The sequence below is a fragment of the Alexandromys fortis genome, unplaced genomic scaffold (assembly GCF_014885135.2).
Source record: "Alexandromys fortis isolate MF-2015 unplaced genomic scaffold, M_Fortis_MF-2015_v1.1 scaffold_27, whole genome shotgun sequence".
Classification (NCBI taxonomy): domain Eukaryota; kingdom Metazoa; phylum Chordata; class Mammalia; order Rodentia; family Cricetidae; genus Alexandromys; species Alexandromys fortis.
In genome coordinates, this window is record NW_026067952.1 from 4,163,551 (window position 1) to 4,186,922 (window position 23,372).

At 47.5% G+C, this 23,372-nt stretch overlaps 1 protein-coding gene across 4 annotated transcripts; it reads right to left on the bottom strand.

Annotated features, from left to right (window-relative positions):
* Positions 1 to 716: 716 nt before the first annotated feature.
* Positions 717 to 19,764, bottom strand: Ttpal (alpha tocopherol transfer protein like). 4 transcript variants are annotated; one of them, XR_007593375.1, is made up of 6 exons: positions 19,662 to 19,757; positions 15,050 to 15,515; positions 10,122 to 10,315; positions 7,716 to 7,826; positions 3,639 to 4,622; positions 717 to 1,251 (listed from the first exon to the last, which is right to left on the bottom strand). XR_007593375.1 is itself a non-coding variant. In XM_050150951.1 (5 exons), exons 2-5 carry the CDS (start codon positions 15,495 to 15,497, stop codon positions 4,344 to 4,346), a joined length of 1,032 nt encoding a protein of 343 aa, XP_050006908.1. In that variant the 5' UTR covers positions 15,498 to 15,512; positions 19,662 to 19,764; the 3' UTR covers positions 717 to 4,343. The 4 variants fall into 4 exon arrangements, 3 of the variants coding, with proteins under 3 accessions (XP_050006908.1, XP_050006907.1, XP_050006909.1); XM_050150951.1 differs by having other exon boundaries at positions 717 to 4,622; positions 15,050 to 15,512; positions 19,662 to 19,764; XM_050150950.1 differs by having other exon boundaries at positions 717 to 4,622.
* Positions 19,765 to 23,372: the final 3,608 nt, after the last annotated feature.

Below are 23,372 nucleotides of genomic sequence, written 5' to 3' on the forward strand. Positions count from 1 at the left end.
CAACAACCCTAGCTGTTCTGAAACTATCTGTGTCCTGGAACTGGCCTTGAACTCACAGAGAGGCATGTACCACCCCTACTTCTTGGCCTTTTGACTACGATCAAGTGGAACAATGGGGGTCTAGTGATGTCCAAGCTAACCCCAAACTTGAGCCTCAGCTTCTAGAATACCAGGGACCAAATAGCTATTTGTCACTTCACGTGGCTGTTTCTCTGAAAGATTCTCACTCCACCCATCATGCCCTCCTGATACAAGATTCATCCTGGCTTAGAGTGTCCTTGGCAAGCTAATTAACATTTTTGGGCCCTGTTTTTCTCATGGGAGCAATATACTTGATAGTATCTGAAGATTTAAATGAAATGATGTACTCTGTGTACTTGGCACATCTGCCCATGCCACAGGAGCTCTTTAGGAATCATTAGCTGTCACTGGAAGGATTCAGGGCAGTCCAGAGAAAGATCTCAAGTCTTGGGAACTGAAAAATGCATGCCTCTACCACTGTGTGGAACTAAGGTCATTTTTCTTTATACATAACTAGTGTGTTCTAAGTGTTCATGATCTTTAGTGGCAGCCAGTGCCTGCCACAATGCCCCTCCCAAGTCCACCTGGAGGGCAGGAAGCTGTACTTGGGCCCATGGTTAGGAAACCTGTGTTTATTCAGGTCACCAGGACTACATCCAGGTTTTGTTTTAAGAACAAAAACACAGTACACACTCAACCTTACAGAGATTTTTATTGTTGGAGGTCCAGTCATGCATACTAAAATTACATATTTTCACCACTTAGAAAAATGCACTAGAAAAATAAACTTTTGGTCAAAACAAACACTGAAGTAGATGAATCCACCACATGTGCCTAAACTCAAAGTCAAACTGAATTTCAGTTTGAAGTAAGTAGCCATGGGCTAAAATAGTAGCCTAGACTGCTCAGGAAAACAGCCCCATTCCCACCAGTCAGAAGGGTATTGGAGGTCTTGGCCGCTGGGAAGTTTCAAGTATTTACCTGTTGGGTTCCTGTGTGCTATGCCAAGAAGCCGAGGCACATCCAGGAGACTCCAAAGCAGCCACCACTTAACTGCCTGGTGGAAAAAGCCTCCATTGAGATTGAAAACACACACACAGGACCCCAGGTAATAGAAAACCTATAAACATGTAGTCGTCTCCAACTGCAAGTCACACCGAGCCTTCCTGTGGAGTTAGCTCCCATGGAGAAGTATTTGGTGGCGCTTCTTGCATTTGAAGCTGAGCATTTCTGAGTTGGGAGAGCAGAAAGAAATTTGCTTGAGATTTAGAGTGAACAGATGGCAATACTGAGCGCCTTAGCAAGATAGCTGGCTGTCCTGAGCAACCATTGGTGTTCCAGCCTGACATGACCATAGGACAGCTACACGTACATCGAGTTAACGTTTTCCTTCCTAAAGGAGATTCCACAGGAAAACCTGAAGTTCATGACTTCAAGATGAGGTATTATAGTGCCACAACAGCACTGTAGCTGTTGCTGCCCAGATGAAAAAGCAAGGTCCATGAATGATGAGGATGAAATGACATCCACCAAACTGCCTGATGGATCGTAAGGCTGTCCCATATTCAGAGGGAATGCCTGCATTTCTGAAGAAACCTTGTAACCTGAGGTGCTTCCAAACCTAGGATGAGATGAGAGTGGTTTAACCGGCCTGTGCCCAGATAAAGCCAAGGTGTGAAGCCCGCTGTTGCTGTAGATTTTATCTGTATCCCTCCATGAAGGAACAATAGGTTTCAGGGATCAGAATTTAGTGGAAGTCTGTAGTGGACGTGAGCAAGAGAAGGAAACTCCCATATCCCTACACTAGCATATTGCAGCACCTGTTCACTTGACCTACATTCTTAAATGACCTTGTTTTTAAAAAGCAGAGAAGAGTGCCCTTATGGCCAGAGAACCAATTAGGAACAGGATTGAGAGTTCAGTGTACAAGCCTCTTTGTCTAGTGATCAGAGGTGCCAAGCAGAACTATAAAGCTGGGACCCACTTCTATTTCACTATCCCTTTTCCCTCCCAACACCATATAACCTTGAATTTTAGGAAAAGCTCATTTTTAGCTATCTGTAAAATGTCTAGAACTTTAAAGTCAGATACTTTACCCCTAAAGTCTTGCTCACTTGATGCCTCTACCAGTGTTCCTCTCAACTGAAGCTTTGCTGTGCTCCTTGCTCAGCACACGAGCTGCTTTATTTTACACCAGGAGGTCCTGGCCTCACAGAGGCTTCAAACCAGAGGTGCCAAGACTGATCTTTAGAGTCAGCAGGCGGCTGTGGGAACAGCAGACCCACGCTTTCAGGCTTGATGGAATGGCTCCCTAATCAAGAAAGGCCTAGCAAACTGGGTGCTTTATGCTCTGAGATTTTTCCCAGTGAGCCTGGCTGCCCTTTGTTAAACAAAGAACTAGCTAGTCATGTGACAGGATTTAGACCAGGGAAGGAATTCATCTTTCCCTTTGTCTTGTTTGTTTCTTTCTTTTTTTTTTTTTTTTGGTTTTTTTTCAAGACAGGGTTTCTCTGTAGCTTTGGAGCCTGTCCTGGAATTAGCTCTGTAGACCAGAGCTGGCCTCGAACTCACAAAGATCCGCCTGTCTCTGCCTCCCAAGCACTGGGATTAAAGGTGTGCGCCACCAACGCCCGGCTCCCTTTGTCTATTCTTTTTTCTTGTGCTCTCTTCCTCTTTAGGAACTAAGAAAGCTGTTAATAGAGTCTCTTGCCCAGGTTGCTGGGTTCAGAGCCATCATGGGTTTTTCCAGGTGTGTGAGTGATCATCCCTGTAGGCAGAAAACCTGCCAGGAGCTAAACCAAATAGCAGAAACTTAGTAGTAAATGGTCTCTGGGCAGTCAAGACGGGTGTGTTTTGGCACTTAAACTCAGCCAGGATCTAAAAGATCAAGTATTAGCATCTAGGTGAAAAGAATGTTTCCCAGAATTGGCATTATTGTGGTAAGTTTCAATTAAGAACTGCAGATGTTTTAGGAAATTTAGTAACAATTGACCGACCTTTGAGTTTCAAAGTCACATACATTCCTGCTTACTCTAGTAAATACACAACCAACAGCAGCTGACACTATTTAACATCATAATACCCGGTGAATACCAAAGGTAACAGGTCAAAAACCAGGAGATAATTCCCTCAAAGCTTGGGTTAAGGCTAAAATTTTGACAGGTGTCTAAAGTGCCTAAATGCAAAACTAACATTTTGGCCAACTGGTTCATCCACACTAGACAGTCTGCTGGGCCCCAGGTATACCAGCAACAACCTGGCCCAGTGTGTTTCCAGAGACAAAAATAGAAGAAGCCCAAAGCTGGCCATTACTGTGACTGTTTCTGATATATTGCTAGTGTCTCCAGGGTGGAAGGGTTTGTACAAGATTTGGTCAGCCTTGCAAAAGCCATCCCTTTCAAGGTCACCCATCATTCTACAAAGGCAGTTGGTTACCACCAAAGGCACAGCCAAATGGTGATACTCCTTTACATAAGGCTTGTGTACATACCACAAAAAACCAAGACCCAACCACCTCTAGATGGTCATCTTTGCAAGCAGAAAACCTAACAATTTCAGCACCTCAAAGAACCATCCCACATAGCTTACTTTAGAAATGACAAAGCTGAGGTCCATACCTTGTCCAGCCACATGACTCCTAGTCCAAATGCGTTACTCACAAAGTCTGGAAATCCAGTATTTTATGTTGACCAGTATGATCCCATGGAGAACCAGAGCTAAGGCTTTATGGGTTTGGGAAAAGTTTCTATTGCAAGATTCAACCCTGGAAGCCCAGGGATGCTCTGAAGCACCTGGCTTCCAAATTTGATCTATAACTACTGCCTGGGTCCTGGTATTTGTACTGCTCAGTTTACAGTGCTTTCTAGGTCCAGTGATGACAGCTAGGGCCTGAATCTTGAATCTTGCTGATGAGCAACAGAAGTCAACACCTAGGGTTATTGGGGAAAGAGAGTCAACAGTTTCACGTGTGGCCATCTTTCAGAATTGGCAAACTGCTTCAGAGTTGTGATCAATCCACTTGTCTCCTAGTTACTTCAGAGTGACTTTGACCCTGGTTGCTTCCAAGATGTGTAAGAAACAGATACAGACAGCTTATCCAGACTAGCAGTTGCAAACATTTTGGGAATCACCAGGGCAGTTTCCGTGTCTTCCCTGGAATAATGCAGATAGCCAATGGTCTGCCTGAGGCGGGCTCACCTTTAATCTTTATAGGCAGCTCCGTTGCTGCATAATGATGGAGCAAGACTGAGGCCTTGGCTTCTTCAGCCTTGTGCCTTTCTAAGGAATGAAGAATTATACATGGTGACTCTCCCAGAAGAGAGCTAATAGCAGGAGTAGAGCTGGGACTTCACGGCTCGCATGGAATCGTCACACTGCGCATCTGAGATCAGTCTTTCAGGCAGCAGTGGCTGGCCTGGGAGACTGTCACAGGCAGGCACAGGCTGGCAGAACTCTTTTACAAAATCATCCTCTGATGCCAGCAGCACCGCATTCCAGGTGGCGATGTCCAGCTCTCCAGCTGTGCCCCCATACTCCCTGGGGAGGATATTCCTTGGAAGGCTTGTATGGAGAGAGTTCAGGTCAGACCCATGGAGAAAGAACTAAAACACAACAGTATAAAAAACACAGACTCAGCAACCGTGATCACAGGCACAAGACTGGGTCCTTCAACATTCCATCATGGCGTTGGGGGCAGGACCACCACTCCTTTAAGGATCTATGGGCAGTTAATAGTTGCTGGGGGTAAGGGGATTTTCTTCAGTGTTATAGCCACTAGTAAATGTCCATGTTCCTGTAAATGGCCCTTTACTCATGACCTTGTAAGTGATCCTAAATAAACTCGGATCACCAAAACAGACAAAAAAGACAAGACTGTAGAAGGGGGACTACTTGAAGAGGAACAATGGGCATGAGAGGAGGACAAGAGGGTAATGAGTGACAATGCCATAATGAAATGATTATTATATATTAATATATGCTAATTGTGCTGGTTAGTTCTTTGTGGTCAACTTAATACAAGCTAGAATCATTTGAAAGAGAAGAACCTCAATTGAGAAAACGCCCCTATCCGATTGGCCTTCAGGACATTTTCTTGATTGATGATGTGGGAAGATCCAAGCCACTGCAGGCAGTGCCATCCCTGGGAAGGTGGTTCTGGGGTATATAAAATAGCAAACGGCAAGCCACGAGGAACAAGCCAGTAAGAGGCATCCCTCTATAGTCTGTTTCAGTTCTTGCCTCTAGGTTCCTGCCTTGGCTTCTTCCGTCAGTAGACTCTTTCTTCCCCAAGATATTTTAGGTTATGGGTTTATTACAGCAATCGAAACCTAAGACATTGCAAAACTTTTTTTTTTTTTTTAAAGCACAAACACACATGCTGGGGAGAATCAGTAATGTGACAATCTCCCTGTGGTAGGTGCTGAGTGAAGAAAGTTCCTTAGCCCCAGGAGCCTGGGGTCCCTCAGTTCTCTAGCACAACCCACCAAGAAACTTCCAGTGAGTCATGATATAACTAACTACTTCACTACCACCCTACCAGTCCCAGGCCACCACCATTTCTCGGAGCCTACCAGTGGCCTTCTACCACCACAGTCCCCTCCTTTCAGTGTGGCTCAGGTAATGTCACTATATTTACAGTCATCTCACAGGCCCACAAAGCCTGCCGCGGTCTGGCTTTACTCATCATTCTCACCATCCCTCAGCTCCGGCTTCTTACCTGCTCTTCCAGGCTGGATACCCCTCCCACACCTCAACATTATCCCGTGCTGGTCTCCCAGTTGCTGTTCACAGATCTTCTCACTGGTACCGGCTTTAACTACCCCAGTGAGTACATAACCCCTTCATCACACAATCCATTCTGTGTGCCTTTCCAGAGTGTGAGGATCTTGGGGGTAAAGATTTGGGCCTGTTCTTTCCATTGTCCATATAAAGTTGATTGATTATACTTTTGAGTGAGTGTGTGAGCAGAGGGAACAAATGGAACATGAATAAGAAGATTTCAAAGATGCGAAAGATCTTTCCAAGGCTGCACGGTAAAATGCTAATTGCGACAGAATCACTTGGCAGACAGGCCTCTGGACATGCCTGTGGGCAATTTTGTGTTGATCATGTTAACTGAGGTGAGGAGAGCTGTGGTAACTGAGGGTATGACCATTCCCCAGGCAGGGCTAGATCCTGGTGTGCACGAATGGAGAGAGCAAGCCAGCTGCTACCCTGCCTTCTCACCGTGGGTGCCACTCAACCAGGGACTTCACCTTCCACCTTTGTCCCAAGTGACTTTTGTTTTGTGTTTTATTACAGCAAAAGAAAGGGAGGCCAGGAACCAACGGGGCTCACACCCAGCCAGCAGCCTTCAAGGCTAATCGACCAGAATCACACAGGCTCTTCTCTGTTAATATTCTCAGGGAAAGGTCCTGGGAATCTGGAGTTAGATTTTAAGCTTTAGCTCTTACAACCTTGAGATTCTCTATTTTTAGATGCTTTTTTTTTTTTTTTAAGAAACTGGGCTGGAGAGGCGACTCAGAAGTTAGGAGCATTTACTGCTCTTCCAGAGGACCTGAGTTTAGTTCACAGCACCCACATCAGGTGGCTCACAACCACATGTAACTCCAATTTCAGGGTGATTCAATGCTCTCTTCTGGCCTCCTTGTGTATTGCACACATGTATGCTGTTGAATAATTCTCTGCACACTGTGAAAATGTGTTGCTCTCATTATTAATAAAAAGCTGATTGGTTGATAGCTAAGCAATATTTTCAGGGCAGAGAGAATGCTGGGAAGAAGAAGGGTGGAGTCTAAGGAGTTTCCAGCAGAAACAGGGAAGCAGGATGAGCATGCCGTGTTGAAAGAAGGTACCATCGTGTGGCAGAGCATAGGGGATTAATTTAAAATGTAAGGGTAGCTAGTAACAAGCCTGAGCTACTGGCTCAGCATTTATAATTAATAATAAATCTTTGAGTGGTTGTTTGGGAGTGGCTGCCAGAACACAGAGAAACTCCGCCTACACACACATACTTTAAAATTAAAAGATTTTTAAAACAAAAGAAAAAGTGTCAAAGTGTGAAAAAGTGTGAAAGAAATCCAGCCCTTGGAGTGACCTCAATGTCTCTGGGTGCAAGGAAAGAGGATAAAAATGTCACTACCACATGTGCATCAGTGGCCCTGAGAAAGATGAGAAGAGGAGGGGCTTCTGTGTGTCAGAAAGGAAGATCCTCTTTTGAAAGTGTCTTCCAGGGTTGGTTGGCCGCGTAACTTCGCAGTACAGCACTTACTCAGTATGCATGAAGCTCCGAGTTAGCTACGGTCAGTCTATCTGCTTGGTGACCCATTATTTCCCTTAGCCAAATCCTCTTACACATAAGATGCAGTGTTGGTTCACAGTGTCTAAGACAGGAGACCAGAAGTCTGAATAGATTACAGAACAGGGAGGCAGCTTATAAAAATCCCACCAATCAGCCTGGGCTACATGAGGCCCTGCAGTAACACAGCACCCTTGTTATTGGCAAACAATGTATTCTTACTAGTTCCATCTTCCCCTCATGAAAAGGATGGGTCATGTTAAGTCTAAGTACCTTATACTTCCAAATTAGTTTCTGGACAAAATTATGATGCTCTAGGTGTCACAATAAATCAAGTGAGAAAAAAAAATCAAGGGGAATTTTTAAAAAAGTATCAAGTTCAAAGGAAATCGCTCACCCTGTTTGCAATTTTCTCCTTCAGAAATGGTTTTATGATGGCAAAAATGCCTTTAAATATCCGAGGTTCGTTCACTATGTGGACTGCTTTTATCCGAATGGGGAAGCCGTCCTGTGGGTGGAAGGAATGCCATGTTAGAACATAGGTAGTATCTGGTACCCTCTCCTCTGCAGCTGCTCTCCTCATCTAAACCACAAGCCCAGCACCAGTCTGCTCTGATTCTCACAGCTGCCGCAGAGAGCCCTGGTGTCAATCACAGGAGACAAGTTTTTGAGAAGTCTGGGTCAGAAAAGCTGGGCAAAGATAGCAGGTGGGAGGGCTCTTTTAGCAACAAACAGTGGTCCAAGACCACAGAGAAAGAGCTGGAAAACATCAGACCTCCCAGGTAGGAGCAGCCCAAGTGTACTTCCCATGGTGTACCAGATAGGATGTGAAAGCAGATGTGTGAGCCAGAGGAATACACTGGCCTACATAGTCACACAGGTTTCCTCAGCCTATTCAGGAAGCTGAGGTAGGAGGATTGTGAGTTCAAGGCCTGTCTGAGTTAGAGTGTGGTGGTTTGAATGAGATGTCCCCTATAGGTTTGGGCATCTGAACACTTGGTCACACTGGGCAGCACTGTTTGGGAAGTTGAGGAGTGGCCTCCTGGTCGAAGTATGTCACTGGGGACAGGCTTTAAGAGCACACGGCCCCACGCTATTTTTAGTGCTGTCTGTTTTGTGCTTGCTATTGAAGATGTGAGCTTTCAGCTTCCTGTCCTGCCACCATGCCTGACTCTTGATAGACTGCCCTCTCTGGAACCATACACAAACTTCTTTTTCTAGAAGTCGCCTTGGTCATGGTGTTTCACCACAGCACCAGAAAAGTGACAAATCTACAGAGTACTTTCAAGGACAGCCAGGGCCACTCAGGAAATCCTATCTCAAGATGTAAAGTGGCTTTTTGTTTGTTTGTTTATTTTTTCAAGACAGGGTTTCTCTGTGTAATGTCCTTGGCTATCCTGGAACTCATTCTGCAGACCAGGCTGGCCTTGGACTCAGAGATCTGCCTGCCCCTGCCTCCGTGTGCGTGATCACCGCCTGGCTATAAAATCTGTGTTTTAAAAAGGGCTGGAACTTTAGCTCAATGGTAGAACCCTTGCCTAACATGCAAGGCTCTAGGTTCAATCTCCAGGTCCATTTAAATAAGGAGGGGGTGTATATTTAGGTGCAGTTCTGTTCACAAGCTTTAATACCCTGATGTTTACAGTGAAATTCACCAGAAAGGTACACATTACATCACAGTTCCCAAATTTATTTAACTTTGGAATTTTGGTCCTTCTGGGTGATCTTACATTAGTAGAAAATACAGATCCAATCCCAACACTGTGTGTGTGTGTGTGTGTGTGTGTGTGTGTGTGTGTGTGTGTGTGTTTGTGTGTGATTCAACAGGAGCCATCAAAACCCAGAGCCAGGAGCTGGAGAGATAGCAGCCAAGAGCACTGCTGCTCTTCTGGAGGACCGGGGTTCAATTCCCAGCACCCACATGTCAACTTTCAGCTGTCTGTAACCCTAGTCCTAGGGAATCTGATGCTTTCTGGCCTCCTCAGACACCAACCACACGTGCACAGATACATACAGATGTAGGCAAAATACCCATACACATAAAATAATTAAAAACAAAATAAAACATTAAGCCAGGATGTATCTCAGTGGTAGAGCGTATGCCTAGCATACATGAGGTCCTGAGTTGCATTCCCAGCACAAGAAAAAAACAGTAGAAGCTAAGGAAAACCAGACTTTCCAGTTTACAATGCTGGAGGTGTGCATGGTGGTGGAGGCAGGGGGACCGGGTAATTCTTTGGCTACATATCAAGTTTGAGGCCTACCTGGAGCACAAGAGATTTTGTTTCAAAAAAACAAAATAGGGCTGGAGAGATGACTTAGTGGTTAAGAGCATTGCCTGCTCTTCCAAAAGTCCTGAGTTCAATTCCCAACAACCACATGGTGGCTTACAACCTTCTGTAATGAGATCTGGTGCCCTCTTCAGGCTTGCAGACATACATGCAGACAGAATACTGTATACATAATAAATAAATAAATATAAAAACAAAAACCAAAAAACAAAATAAAGTAAGATGATGGCCAACAGTCAAGTAGTCTGTTTAAGTCAATTCACAGCAAGGGCTTGGACATCTGTGGACCTCAGTGACGGGTAGATGCACCAGGCACCTCACAGCTCACATGAGGCAGCATGCAAGGGGCATGTCAATAAATAAGAGCTCAGTCTTTACAGCTGTGACATGTGGAGCAGGCCACTGCAATGGGAGTGGGGTTTGTATAGTCCCCATAAGACTGCAGCAAGTGGACAGGCCATGGGAAAAGCAAAGCAACCACAGAATGGGTACATGATGAACAGGGGCCATACCTGAAGGATGCCAATCACCTTTTTGGCTATAAAAGGGCCAAAATGAGATGCTTTTGATAAGCTGACACCTTTGTAGTCTGCGAGAATTACAATTCCGTTCACTTGGGTCTCTTCAGACTGAATGAGTTTCTCTAATGTCAAGTATATGGCTCGGATGTTCTCAGTGATTGGGTAGTTGCTCGGTATCCATCTGTCTGAGATCACAAGGATAGACAGTGTTACGGAATGAATACAAACAAGCGCTCAGAAAAAGATGCATCTTCTAAAACCTTGGCTTTGCAATGGAAGAGAACGACATTCTTGTCACCAAGATCCTGCCTAGCAACTGGTGTTTCCTAACCTCCCGAACCCAGCAGAACACCTGGAGACAAAAACACAATTAGGCCAGGTGGTGGTGATGCATACCTTTAATCCTAGGCCAGGAGGCAGAGGCAGGTGAATCTCTGTTGAGTTTGAGGTTAGCCTGGGCTACAAAGCGAGTTCCAGGACAGGCTTCAAAGCTACACAGAGAAAACCCTGTCTCAAAAAGCAAAACCAAAAAAGAAAAAGAAAACACAATTGACAATTGAGTGTTGAGGTTAAAAGCGTGAACTCTGAAGTCAGACGTGCTACTCTCTGACGTTTATTGGCTGTGTGATCTTGGGCAAGATGTTCTAGCACGCTAACCCTCTGTAGCTCTGGCTGTCCTGGAACTCACTCTGTAGACCAGGCTGGCCTTAAACTCACAGAGATCCTCCTGAGTCTGCCTCCTGAGTTCTGGGACTAAAGGCATGCACTACCACTTTTCAGCTGAGCCTGGCTCTTAAGTAAACAGGGTAACACCTACCGTGGCCACCTCTGCTTCCTGCCATTGCCATCACACCTGATTTTCCACTCTGGCTGCACAGAACTAACCTGACTGGTGACTCCGGGAGGGTGATGATGCAGACTGGCTGGCCAGGCTGGTTGATGTCCTAGCCACAGCATGTGGCCTAGTCAGGCCACACAGAGCCAGACTCCATTTAGGGTGTGGTCCTCGGGGTAGGGAAGATCACTCCTCCCTTGCCTAGCAGTAAAGCTGTCGGCCGGAGGTCCAGGGGCTCATGAGACCAGAGCAGGTCTGAGAATGAAGCCTGTGCCAAGGCTGCCATGAGATCATCCATCTAGCTCCCCGCCCCAAACCAAATCTAACTGAACCCAGATATCACCTGAGCAAATGAGTTGTTTCAATTGACAGAAGTTGGCTTTTGGTTTGCCATCTAAAGAGGGAGTTCTAACTCATAAGTACCTCCAGGGTGTTACAGGATTGAGCACAGCTATTTCCATGAGGCTCGTCCTCAAGTTCCTCCTTACAAGCATCCTCCTCCTGATGCTTGATTAATATTTGCATATTTAGTGATTCCACTCTTTGGGAAAAAGATAAAAATGACAATCTTTTTGACTGTTAATCCCTACTATTTTTTTCCCCCAAGACAAGGTTTCTCTATAACAGTCTTGGTTGTTCTGGGACTTGCTCTGTAGCCCAGGCTGGCCTCGAACTCTGATATCCACCTGCCTCTGCTTCCTAAGTGCTGAGATTAAAGGTGTGTGCCACCGCCTGCCTTAATCACTATTCTTTTTCTCCTCTATTTCTTTTTTTGGGAGGGGTGAGAGGGTTGAGACAGAGTTATTCTATATCCCAGGCTGGCCCTGAACTTTCAGGGATTCTCTTGAGTGTTGGGACAGTAGGCACAGGCCACCCTGCCCAACTGGAAACTACTATTCTCAAGAAAATCTTTACCAAGACTCACGTACCATAAGACATAAAGACGAAGCTGACTCAAGTTCTATACTCACACCTGCAATCCCAGCACTTGGGAGTTGGTGGTAAGAACAGGAGTCCAAGGGAGTCCAAGGGCAGCCTAGGCTACACAAGACCCTGTCTCAAAAACAAAAATCCCTCCCCAAATGCTGGGGAAGCAGAGTCATGGTTCTCAGTGGTGCGACCACTGGTAAGTGATGGAGGAAGGTCATTGGTTAATTATAATAAACCAACTGCTTGGCCTCATAGCTTAGAACATAGATGGGAGGAGTAAACAGAATAGAATTCTGGGCGGAAGAGGAAGTGAGGTCAGACTCTGCTCTGCTCCAGGAGAGACACAACAACTCTGCACTCTGGAGCAGAGAAACCATGCTCCACCATGCATCCACACAGGATGGACGGAGGCTAGAATCTTCCCGATAAGCGCACCTTGGGGTGCTTACACGCATTATTAGAAATGGGCTAGTCCAGGTGCGAGAATTAGCCTGTAAGGGCTAGAGTTCATGGGCCAAGCAGTTCTTAAATGAATACAGTTTGTGTGTTGTTATTTCGGGCATAAGCTAGCCAAGCGGCCGGGGTGTTGGGGACGCAGCCCCGCCGCCGCTTCTTATTTCAACAGGTAAGATCCTCTTGCTCAGGGAAGCAACTCCCAACCTGTGCTCAAGCAAGTGACCCTAATTAAATGTAGTGGGCCACTCCCCACCCACCCGTTCCCTGCAAGGGGGTGAGTGGGGCAGCACAGGACTTGAACACTGGAGGACTTCTTGGGAATTAGAGGGAAGGGTGATAATGGATAATGGGGGCTTATGGTCAAAGTAATTATATATGTATGAAATCAAGAAAGAATACATTAAAAACAAACTTTCATTTTGTTAAAAATAGGATATGTAATGAATGTGCACATCTGAATATGTGCGTATGACACATGTACTCATGTGTGAGGGGACGTGTGTGCCATTGAGCATGTATGTAGGTTAGAAGACAATCCTAGGTTGTCACTTTCCACTTTGACTTGGGTTCTAGGGATCCGAACACAGGCTTGCGGGGCAAGTGCTTTTACCTGCTGAGCCATCTCACTGGCCCTATACAAAATTTTCAGACAAATCTTTGCCAAACCTGGTGATTAATGCTCATGTGAATTACGTCTGCCTCTGCCTCTGTATAGCTGGACATCATCTTTTCAACCGCATACATCTCAAAAGAGCTTAGAAACAAGCAAAAAGCCCGGTTAGGAGCACATCTTTGTAGATACGCTTCCTCCTAAGAAGCTGGGTCGGCAGGGAGGGCACAAGCACATGCCAGGAGGAGGCAGAGCCAGCATGGTGACACCTGACCACCTGATAACACTCCTGCGCTGAGCTCACAGAGGGAGACAAAGCTCGCTGTCCCTTTCTAGGTCTCGGTGCTCAGAAACCTGCACTGCTTATTTCAAAATAAACACCTAATTTTGGAAAGTGCCTGGCACAGCAGGCGAAGCGGCTCCAGCTATGTCTGACACACGGCGCAGGGTGAAGAGAATGCTCTAGACTGCACAGACGGCTTGTCAAAGGCGAGAAGGAAATGTGGTGTGAGGCCGGCAGGCGGAGGGAAACAGATGGAGGTAGGTGGCCGCACCACCGCTCGGCACCCCTGCAGGTGCAGCTGCAGACACAGGGCCGTCAGCATGGGCTCACTTCCTGGCCTGCTTAGGAGGAGTGCTGTAATCTCTCACTCCCCCTGGACTCTGCCAGGCAGGGAACTGCAGGGGCTGCGAGTGGACTGAAGATCCTCGCCTACACGGCACCTGGTGCCCAGGACGGACAGAATTAGGAATCAGAAGGCTGGCATCCCATGCCCTCCATTCACTAGCTAACGCTTCTAGTTTCCCCCTTTAGCCGCTCCTAGGGCCACGGTTTTAAATGCTCTGTGGGAGCTTCCCTTGCTGCAAATAACCATGCTTTTCATGATCTTTCCTGACACCTAGGCTGCCCCCTCCTCTCCACTGCGAACAGTAAAGTTAATACACAGAAAAGCAGGATAGAGAGATGCAATGTTCGTTTACTTTTGAGTCTACCATACTTCTTTGTGTAATGCTGAAAAGACACTTTTTTAAAAAGCTGGGCATACATACGCCTTTAGTCCCAGGACTCGAGAGGCAGAGGCAGAGTCAGGTGGATCTCTGTGAGTTTGAGGTCAACCTGCTATAAATAGCAAGTTCCAGGACAGCCAGGGCTACATAGAGACTTTATCTCAAAACACAAAGTAAAATAAAATAAAAATAAATAAATAAAAAATAAAAAGAAAGATAAAAAGGATGCATTCTTTTTTTTAAATAAGCTACACCAAGTACCACTATGAAGTGCTGGTATTGGCAAACAAATCAAGGGGTTCTGATCTTAGCTCAGTGGTACAGCTCCTGCCAGCAGGTGCACACCGGGGTCCCAGTCCAGTGCTGCAAAACTAACTAACTAACTTAACTAAGTAAGTATAAACAAATAAATAACAATATATAGACCTTGTCAGGGTTTAACCCCACAGAGGAAGGAGGGGAAGGAGCAGAGAGTGGGTACCTTCCCAGGCTTCTGCCCGGCCCACACTGTCTTGCTTCTATCTGTCCTCAGCCCACTCAGAGGAGGCACTGGGAGGGGCTTGGCAATCATGCCTGTATCCCACGATTCCTCAGCCCACTGGATTCCTTCCCTTGGAAATCTGAGTTTGCACTGACAGAAGCTCACTGAGTGACCAGGTGAGTCTGAGAGCGTTGCTGTCCTTCAGGGTAAAGAATATGAAGAAGCTGTCTGTGTCCAGCAGATAGACCTGAGGACCTGTGCTCTGGGCTCTAGCAGCAGCTTCAGTATGGTGCATGTGGGGGCTGTTCCTGCCTCTTTGGGTCAGATCTTTCTGTGGTCCTCAGTTAGTCCGAAGATGGTTTGTCATCTGTAGTCAAAAGAGCTTTGGGGCAGGCATGGTGTACACACTTAAAATCTTAGCACTTGGGAGGGAGAGGCAGGAGAGTCAGGAGTCTAAGATCATCCATGGCTGCATATTGAGTCTAAGACCAGCCTGAATTAGAAAAGTACCTTCACTAAAACAATCAAGGGGGGGACTTTGAGAGAAAGCAGGGTGAAGAACAGACCCGCCCCAGAGGGATCACACGTTCCCCCAGTACCTGGTCGGATGCAGAGGACGTGGCAGCCCCTGGGGTCTGTGTGGGGCAGCACTGTGAGGAACCCAGAGTTAAGAACATCTTTCAGGGCTGAAGGTCTCAGGTTGCTGAAGACCTCTGGCCAGTTCCGCCTGCAGCCATGGTAGTTGACGAGCAGTTGCAGGGCCCGGTCATAATCAAACTTTCGGGCCCGCAGGAAGCGCAACAGGAAAGCATCATCGAGCGACGTGCTCAGGTAGGGGTACTCCTTCCGCACCATGTCTCGAAGGGCCTGCACATCCCGGAGTCTCCACTCGGGCTTCTCCTGAAGCTCCTCCCTGGCTTTGGTGACCAAGTCTTCTGTCAGCGAGCACACGTAGCCGGGAGGCTCAGGTGGAGGCAGTGGCAGCTCATTTTCAGAGAGGGAGGCCACAGAGGGGCTGGTTCGCAGAGAGTCGCTTTCTTCTGACATTAGCTATGGGGGTTCCTGCTGACACACAGATCACACGTGAGGGTAAGAAAGTGCAACATGGGCCTTCGTGATGGCTCAACAGGTATTTTTGTCACACAACCCAATGACTGGAGTATGATCCCAAGAACCCACAGAAAGGTGAAAGGAGCCTATTGCCCCTACGCTCACAAACTCAACATGTATGCGTACATGTAATGTTTCAAAAATTATGTTTACTATTAGTATTCTATTTATTCATTTACCTTTATTTTTGAGTCAATCTTTTTAAATTTATTTTTACTTTATGTTCATTGGTGTTTTGCCTGCATGTATGTCTGTGTGGGGGGTGTCAGAAGCCCTGGAATTGGAGTTACAGACAGGTATCAGATGCTATGTAGGTGCTGGAAACTGAGCCACTGAGCCATCTTTCCAGCCCATGTCTATAATTTTTAAGGTGAAACATTGCTTACTTGGAACCCCAAGAGCGGGAATGGGTGACAGGGAGTTTTTGTCAAGTTACCTCAGGGAATCCCAAGGAGGAGTGGTCTTGATCTGAGTCACATACCTAAGTCAAATCCAACAGCCAAACACTGCGCCTTCCTTGGAAGGGTCTAACTAGGGGCTTGACTTGTTGTTACATAAATGTGAATGCAAACACCCTTGAGATTCAGACCCAGTTCAAAAATAAGGAACACATCCTCTAAAATACTGGTGAGAATATAAACTGAGTCTTTCCCAGAGAGCAGTTTGTCAATGCTGAAATTCAAAACTAGGCTGTTGAGAGCGTTCAGCCAGCAAACTGCCCAAGGTGCTGTTTAGATGCCCAGTCTCCAGGGATGAGAGTCTGCCTCCACAGTAGGTCCCCCCCCCCGCCAAATAAATAAAAAAAATAAATAAGGTGGGTATTGATCAAGGAAGACCTCTCTCTCTCTCTCTCTCTCTCTCTCTCTCTCTCTCTCTCTCTCACACACACACACACACACACACACACACACAGATGCAAAGCTTCACGAACTGACCTTTGCAGGAGGAAAAAGCCACAAGAGAGTACAGAACAATTTTGTGTAGGAGATAAGAAACTTACCAAAAGTGCCTCAAAGAAACAGATCTGAACAACTGGACATTTAAGAGTTTGTTTGTTCTTGAGAAACAGAGTCTCACTAGGTTCCTCAAGATGGTCTGGAACTTGCTAGTCTCCTGCCTCAGCCCCTGGAGTGCTGGGATTGCAGGTATGTGCAACCATGTCTAGCTTGCCCAAGTTTTACAATGTAACTTACTAAGGAGATCATGGAAATGTAACTGAAGGACCCCGCTGCAGTCCCTTCAGAGGCCCTATCCTATTAAAGCCACGGTTTCTACAAACACCCACAACAGCCCCTGTCCCTACCCCCAGCCAGTGACTGACCCAGAGAGACTGATAAAGCTGGATTCCTCCTGCCTACACCTCTGTCACAGGGGCCAGACCTGCCTCACGGACCCAAGGCTCCTCCTCATCTCCTTGAATCTGTGGAGGCACTCCAATAAACTCCACACACTGCCCGTCCATCAGCTGATCCATAGGGCTTGCTCCTGGAAAACCTGTGCTAAACACTATTGGATGAAAACAGGACAGCCTGAGCTGTCCTGGAATCGGCTGGCAGCAGGACTCCCTGGCTGCAGAGCCTAAGCCTTTGTCCATGTGTGGACACTGATCTTCCACCCCATGCTCAACAAGGAGAGCAGGGGCCATCTCAAGAGTCCTTCCCTGTACATACCTGTAATGTCCTGGGTGCACCTGGCTGAACTCCCTCCGGTCCACTGCGGATAGTGACCAAGCAGGCCACTCCCACCAAATCTTAGGATCGCCCACTCCATCACTTGAATTCCAGCATCTAGTCACACCAGGTTCTTTCACTTGCTTCCAAAGAGGTGTCCTCATTCCGTGCATATTCTGGTCCCTCTCAATGGAGTGTTCTTACTCCCAACCCACAGAGACTCACCCTGAGTCCTGACTGGGTGACACACATGCATCCAATGAATATTAGACACTTAACGATGTCTGGGTCTCCACCCCGCCCCCCAGGCACAGTAAGTAGAAGCAAAGAAAAAAAAATCCTGTCTTGTTGAGCCCAGTGGAAATGGGAGACAGTTTCTAACCATAATACATAATACACAGCTTACTATTATGAAGAACAGAAGGGGGGGTGGGGATGGGATCAAGATTGGTTTTAAATGAGGGCAGCCAGGGAAGACTTGACAGGGTAACATTTGAGCAAAGATGGCAGGGTTTGCCAAACATATCACATGGTTGTGTGAGGGTATCTGAAAAATGCCTGGCTTTTCTGAAAAGCAAGAGGCCTAGTGTAAACTGGGCGGTGGTGACTCATGACTTAATTCCAGCACTTGGGAGGCAGAGGCAGGCGGATCTCTGTAAGTTCAAGGTGAGTCTGGTCTACAGAGCTAGAGCCCGCACAGGCTCCAAACCTACACAGAGAAACCCTGTCTCCAAAAACAAAACAAAACAAACAAACAAAAAAAGATGCCCAGTGTAGCTAGAACTAAGGAAGCAAGGTGGGGGAAAGCAGATGGATTTAGAGGCCTTGTGTATCCGTACATCACAGAAATGATGAAAAGTAGCTTTAATTTAAAGAGTGGACCGTAATGAAGTGCTGGCATAGAAGGTTCAACAACAACCTAGGCAAAAGGGGACCGTGACATGAAGAAGCCAGCCTTCACTCACTCCAGGCTGCCTGAGCTGCCTGGGCAGGAGCTCTGTGGATTCCATCTCCAGTTCTTGTCACGTGTGCACGTAACCAGTGTATGATATCCCGTGATCGCTGTGCAACACCTCGTAGCACCTAACAGGGTCTTAAGACATAGAGGCTCCATGACCTAATCCTTTACTGTACTTTACATAGAGTGTGCTGAGCAAGGAACGGGACACTCCTGCCTTCACAGGCTCCACCCTGGGCTGTTTCCATGGCAGTCGCCAACAGGTAGGTGCCTGGAATCCCAACCCACGGCCTGCCTGAGATGAACTGTAGTGTCACAGGTCAGAGAACTAGCCTTAAAGGCCCTCTCCTTTCCTCCTCCACCCCTCCTCTGCCAGGGGAGACAACCCAGTGACCCTCCATTCTTGGAGTAGCTCACACATCCGATACCCACTGCGTGAAATGTCCTCTCCATGTTCGGCACCAACCACACAACTCATGATCGTCAAGGCCCAGCTGCTGGAAAGCCTCCCCGATTTCCTCAGGACGAGTCCCTCCAGGTTTCCACAGTCCTGGGTTCCCATCGCGCTTTAGAAATGTCTGTTTGGTGTCACAGGTGTTTACGTGAAACCCTTCAGAGTCAGTTCCCACCCGTTCATTTATCAGAGAACTACAGACTGCCTCCTGTAGGTGTCAGGCACTGTGCCGACTGTGCTAGGGACACAACGGAAGGCATTCATCCCTGCCTTGTGCAGCTTACATCACAGTGGTCTGATGGAGAGAGGTCATGCATGCTTCAGGGTTTTGCTTTGAGTCAAGCTCTGCATCGTATATATCCATTGTCTTATTTCCTCCTGTGGGCTGCTGGGGATCGAATCCACAGCCCTGCACATGCTAGGCACCACTCCACTGTCAACTCCACAGTTCATCTTCAGGATACGGAGCCAGCACTCACCCCCTCCCGTGGGGATCCCAACAGAGCAAGAGACCCTGCCTGCCTGCCAGGCTCACCACAGCCCCCAGTGCCGGCTCATGACAGCACTCAGTGTTCAAGGGAAGTACGGCAAGCCCTGCCCAGTGAGGCAGAGAGAAGTGTCAAGCCCCACCCTGGCCTCTTCTTCTCTCTCCTCCACCTGCAGCCTCCTGTTGTATACCCAAGGGCTCAGCAGTGGCTGTCAGTCTGGGGAACGACGTGATGGGTGGCCTTGGGGACAAGAGACAAAGCCTAGCATCCTCCCCACCTGGAGCCATCTCCCCGTGGAGCATTCCCTCTCTCCCCAAACAACCGGAGGCCGGAAACCATCTCCCTCGGAGCCCCAGAGACCTTCGAACCGCTGACAGCGGTCCAAGGCCCCTACTTCCGGCGGTAGCCCCCTCCCCAGGTGTCCCCATTTCCTGGGGTCTCCCGCCCCTCTGGCTCACTTCCGGCAGTTTCGCCCTCTGGGGTTCCCTTTTTCTGGCCCCTGGGCGCACGCACAGGCTAGCGGGCACTCACCAGCCCGGCGGCAGGCGGAGCGCGGGTCTCGGCGGCAGGAGCCTCGGCTGTCAGCGCGCGCAGTACAGACCCGCACTCCGCAGCCGGCCCGCCCGGCCCTCGCGCCGGAAGTGACGTTCGGGCGCGCGAAGGCGGTGCCCACCCGGGAGCGCGCTTGAGTGAACGCCGCGGCGTTGGCTTGGGTCTGTCCCCACCTGGTGGTCCCGGCTGTGCAGCCGGGTGTGTTGACAGGGGAAACCGAGGCCTGGAGGAGGAAAGCAGCTGCTTCCCTAGAACATACTGCCTCAGCATGCCTAGTGTTTGCATCATTTTCTCTTTAAATTGTCCTGTTTTTGCAAATCCTCTGCTTCACGACAGGAAAGAGGCAGAGGTGCTGTAACCCGCTTCAGACCCAGACCTCAGAATCTGCATTCCAGAACTCCTTGGCCCTCTGCTGACTTGTGACCTGGCTGTCCAGAGTCAGTACACCATCAGCTGAGCCATTTTGACGCCTAGCCTCCTGGCGTCAGTTCTTCGTGAATAACACGGTTCTTACCCTGGACCCTGACTCAGTAACTACCTGTTTCCTGCTTTGGGGCTCACGAGGTTGTCTCCAGACAGCCATAGTTTGAAAGGGAGTTCACTAGCTCCGTGCCCGGCCCATTAACTACCCTCACTACATACATATCCTTGTTTTGTACAACTGCAATTTGGGGGCAAATCTCTGAGGTTCCTCTTTCAGGTACGATAAGGACAACAAACCATTTCTGGGAAAATTCTGGTGGTCCAAGAGAATGTCAGATCCAAAGGAATGACCTTAAGTCACCTCTTCCTTTCCCTTCCTTATGGGTAAGAGGAGTCTTAGGGCTGTGGGAAGGGTCCAGGAGGGATGTAAGGACACCGGGTTTTGCCAGATGCCAAATTGCCTGCGGGGGAGAAGTGTGAAGTGGTCTGGGAATCCTAAGTTGTGTTTATCTGTTTGTTTGTTGTTTTTAGTATGGGGTTTCATCATGTAGACCAGGCTGGCCCCCAACTCACAATCCTGGTGCCTTTATCTCCTGAGTGCTGGGCATATAAATGTGTGCCAGTCACCCCAGGTTGCAAGTCGTGAGACTTGTGATCCTAGGTTCTCTCTAATCCCCAACTTCTAGGTTGCCAAATAAAATGTAGAACACTCAGTTAAATTTGAATTTCAGATAAACAGAAGTCTATTTTTAAGACAACGTGCCTTATGTAACATTTGGGACACGCTCAGACTTTGGAAACTTGTTTCTCAGACACCCCAATTTAAATAGGTGTCCTGTCGCTCCCCTCACCACAGACCTAAGTATTAGTTTCAAGTTCCTCCTACAGCAAATCACTACCGGGTGATTGGAAACAACACAAATGGGTTTTCTTGCCCTACTAAAGATACCAGGGAGTCGGCAATGCTACATCCTCTCTGGGTACTTGTGGAGGCTTGTGGCATTACTCCGTCCCTGGCCTTCCCCACATCGCTGCACCATCTTGCTTCGGCTCTCACAGCTACAAATGAATGTGGCTCCTTCATGAGTGTGTGTGTGTGTGTGTGTGTGTGTGAGTGTGTGCAGGGGTTCGAACTCAGACCATTGTTTATGCTAGCCAAATGTTTTACTGCTAAACTACATAAGTCTTTTAAGATTTGGCAGAAGGGCTGTTTGTTTGTTTAGGGTAGTGTCTCATAGCCCAGCCTGCTCTGGAACTTGCTGTGGTCCAGGCTGACCTCAAACTCTCAGTCCTCCTGTGCCGGTTTGGATGTGCGGGGATTATAAGTGTGAATGCGCATGTCTCTTCTTTCAGTCATATTCAAATATTTGAGAAACCTGGGCATTGTGGTGCTAGTGCCTTTAATCCCAGCACTCCGGGAGCAGAGGCAGGAGGATCTCTGTGAGTTTGAGGCCAGCCTGGTTTACATAATGAGTTCCAGGACAGCCAGGGCCATGAAATAAAACCTTGTCTCAAATTTTTGTTTTGTTTTTGAGACAGTTACTCAGGTTGGACTTGAACTTCCAAAGCCTCTGCCTCAGGCTCCTGAGAAGCTGAGACTATTTCAGTACCTCTCCCATCCTCCTGCCTTGACCTCCCAAGCAGTTGAGAGCATTTCACCATCACACCTGTCCTTCTGCCTCCTACTTAGAACTTTTGCAATTACATTGGGTCCACCTGTTAACCCAGAATAAGCTCCCTATCTCAAGAATCTTAATCATGGGCTGGAGAGATGGTTCAGAGATTAAGAGCACTGAATGCTCCTTCCAGATAGACCTGAGTTTAATTCCCAGCAACCACATGGTGGCTCACAACCATCTGTAATGAGATCTGGTGCCCGCTTCTGGCATGCAGGCATACATGCAGGCAGAACACTGTATTCATAATAAATAAATAAATCTTAAAAAAAAAAGGAGAGAGAGAAGCCGGGTGGTGGTGGCCCATGCCTTTAATCCCAGCACTTGGGAGGCAGAGGCAGGAGGATCTCTGTGAGTTCAAGACCAGCCTGGTCTACAAGAGCTAGTTCCAGGACAGGCTCCAAAACCTGTCTCAAAAAAAGAAAAAGAAAAAAAGAGAGAGAGAGAGAGAGAACCTTAATCACATCTACAACCTCTCTTTTACCCCCACAGAATAGCTGTGTGTTTCAGAGGCTGTGATGAGGACATCTCAAGGGGCAGGGCATGGTTGATTATTCGGCCACCAAAATCTGGTGATCTAATATGACCTTGGCCAAGCCTTTCAAACTCCCAGAGGTTCTAGATCTGTGGGTGCTAATTGCTGTCCCGATAGACTCTAGAACCACCGGCGAAGTGCCTGTACAGCATTACCTTAGTTGTGCTCATTGAAGTGGGGAGACTTTACCTGGGAATGTTCCCTGGCTTAAGAAAGGAAGAGTTCATTCTCCAAAACAGAAAAGTAACCACCATAGTCTTCCTGAGAAAAAAAAAAGCCAGTTAAATGGCTCATAAGACAAAAAATAATGAACTTTCCTCAAGCTGAACAAATAGACGGTTGATCTCTAGCAATGCTTTGGACCATGCTGTCCTAGGTGTTGAGATTAAACCCATCTTTAACCCAGGTCCAGGTCTACTGCTGGCACTGGGAGCACAGGCTGCAGTTCTAGATGCTGACAGCAGGGGGCGATCAGCGTGGTGAGTATGGGGAACTTTCCTTGCTCCCAGCGAATGGTGGAGATTAGGAGAAAGTATTTGCAAGTCATAGTCTGATGGAGGACTTGTACCCAGAACATATTAAAAACTCCTGCCACTCGACAATAGAGCGGAGTACCTAATTGGAAAACGGGCAAGAGAGTTGAATAAACATTTCACCAGAGGGGAAAAAAAAAAAGAAATGGAGAAAGGATCTCAGATAAATAAGGCAAGAGCCAGAGTTTCTTCCTGAGGAGCAGTTGGATACCTTGAAGCACTGGGCTCCGACCATCTGACTTATGCCTGCTAATACTCCGGTGGACAGGAACAGAGGAGATGGCCGATTACAGAACAGGACATTGCAGTTCAGAAAGCGATCTGAGATGAGCTGGATTTGAACTCAAATCTATGACAGCACAGTGCCAACTTTTACTTTGTCGTCGAGGCCATTCATAGTTGGGCTCTGTGGCTTCGGAGGTTGGAGAGCAGTCTCAGATCAAGGAAGGGCAATACACTGTCCATGATTACAGAGCAATTAAGAGGTCGAGTAGAGACTTGAACCTCTGCATTCTTTTCTGTC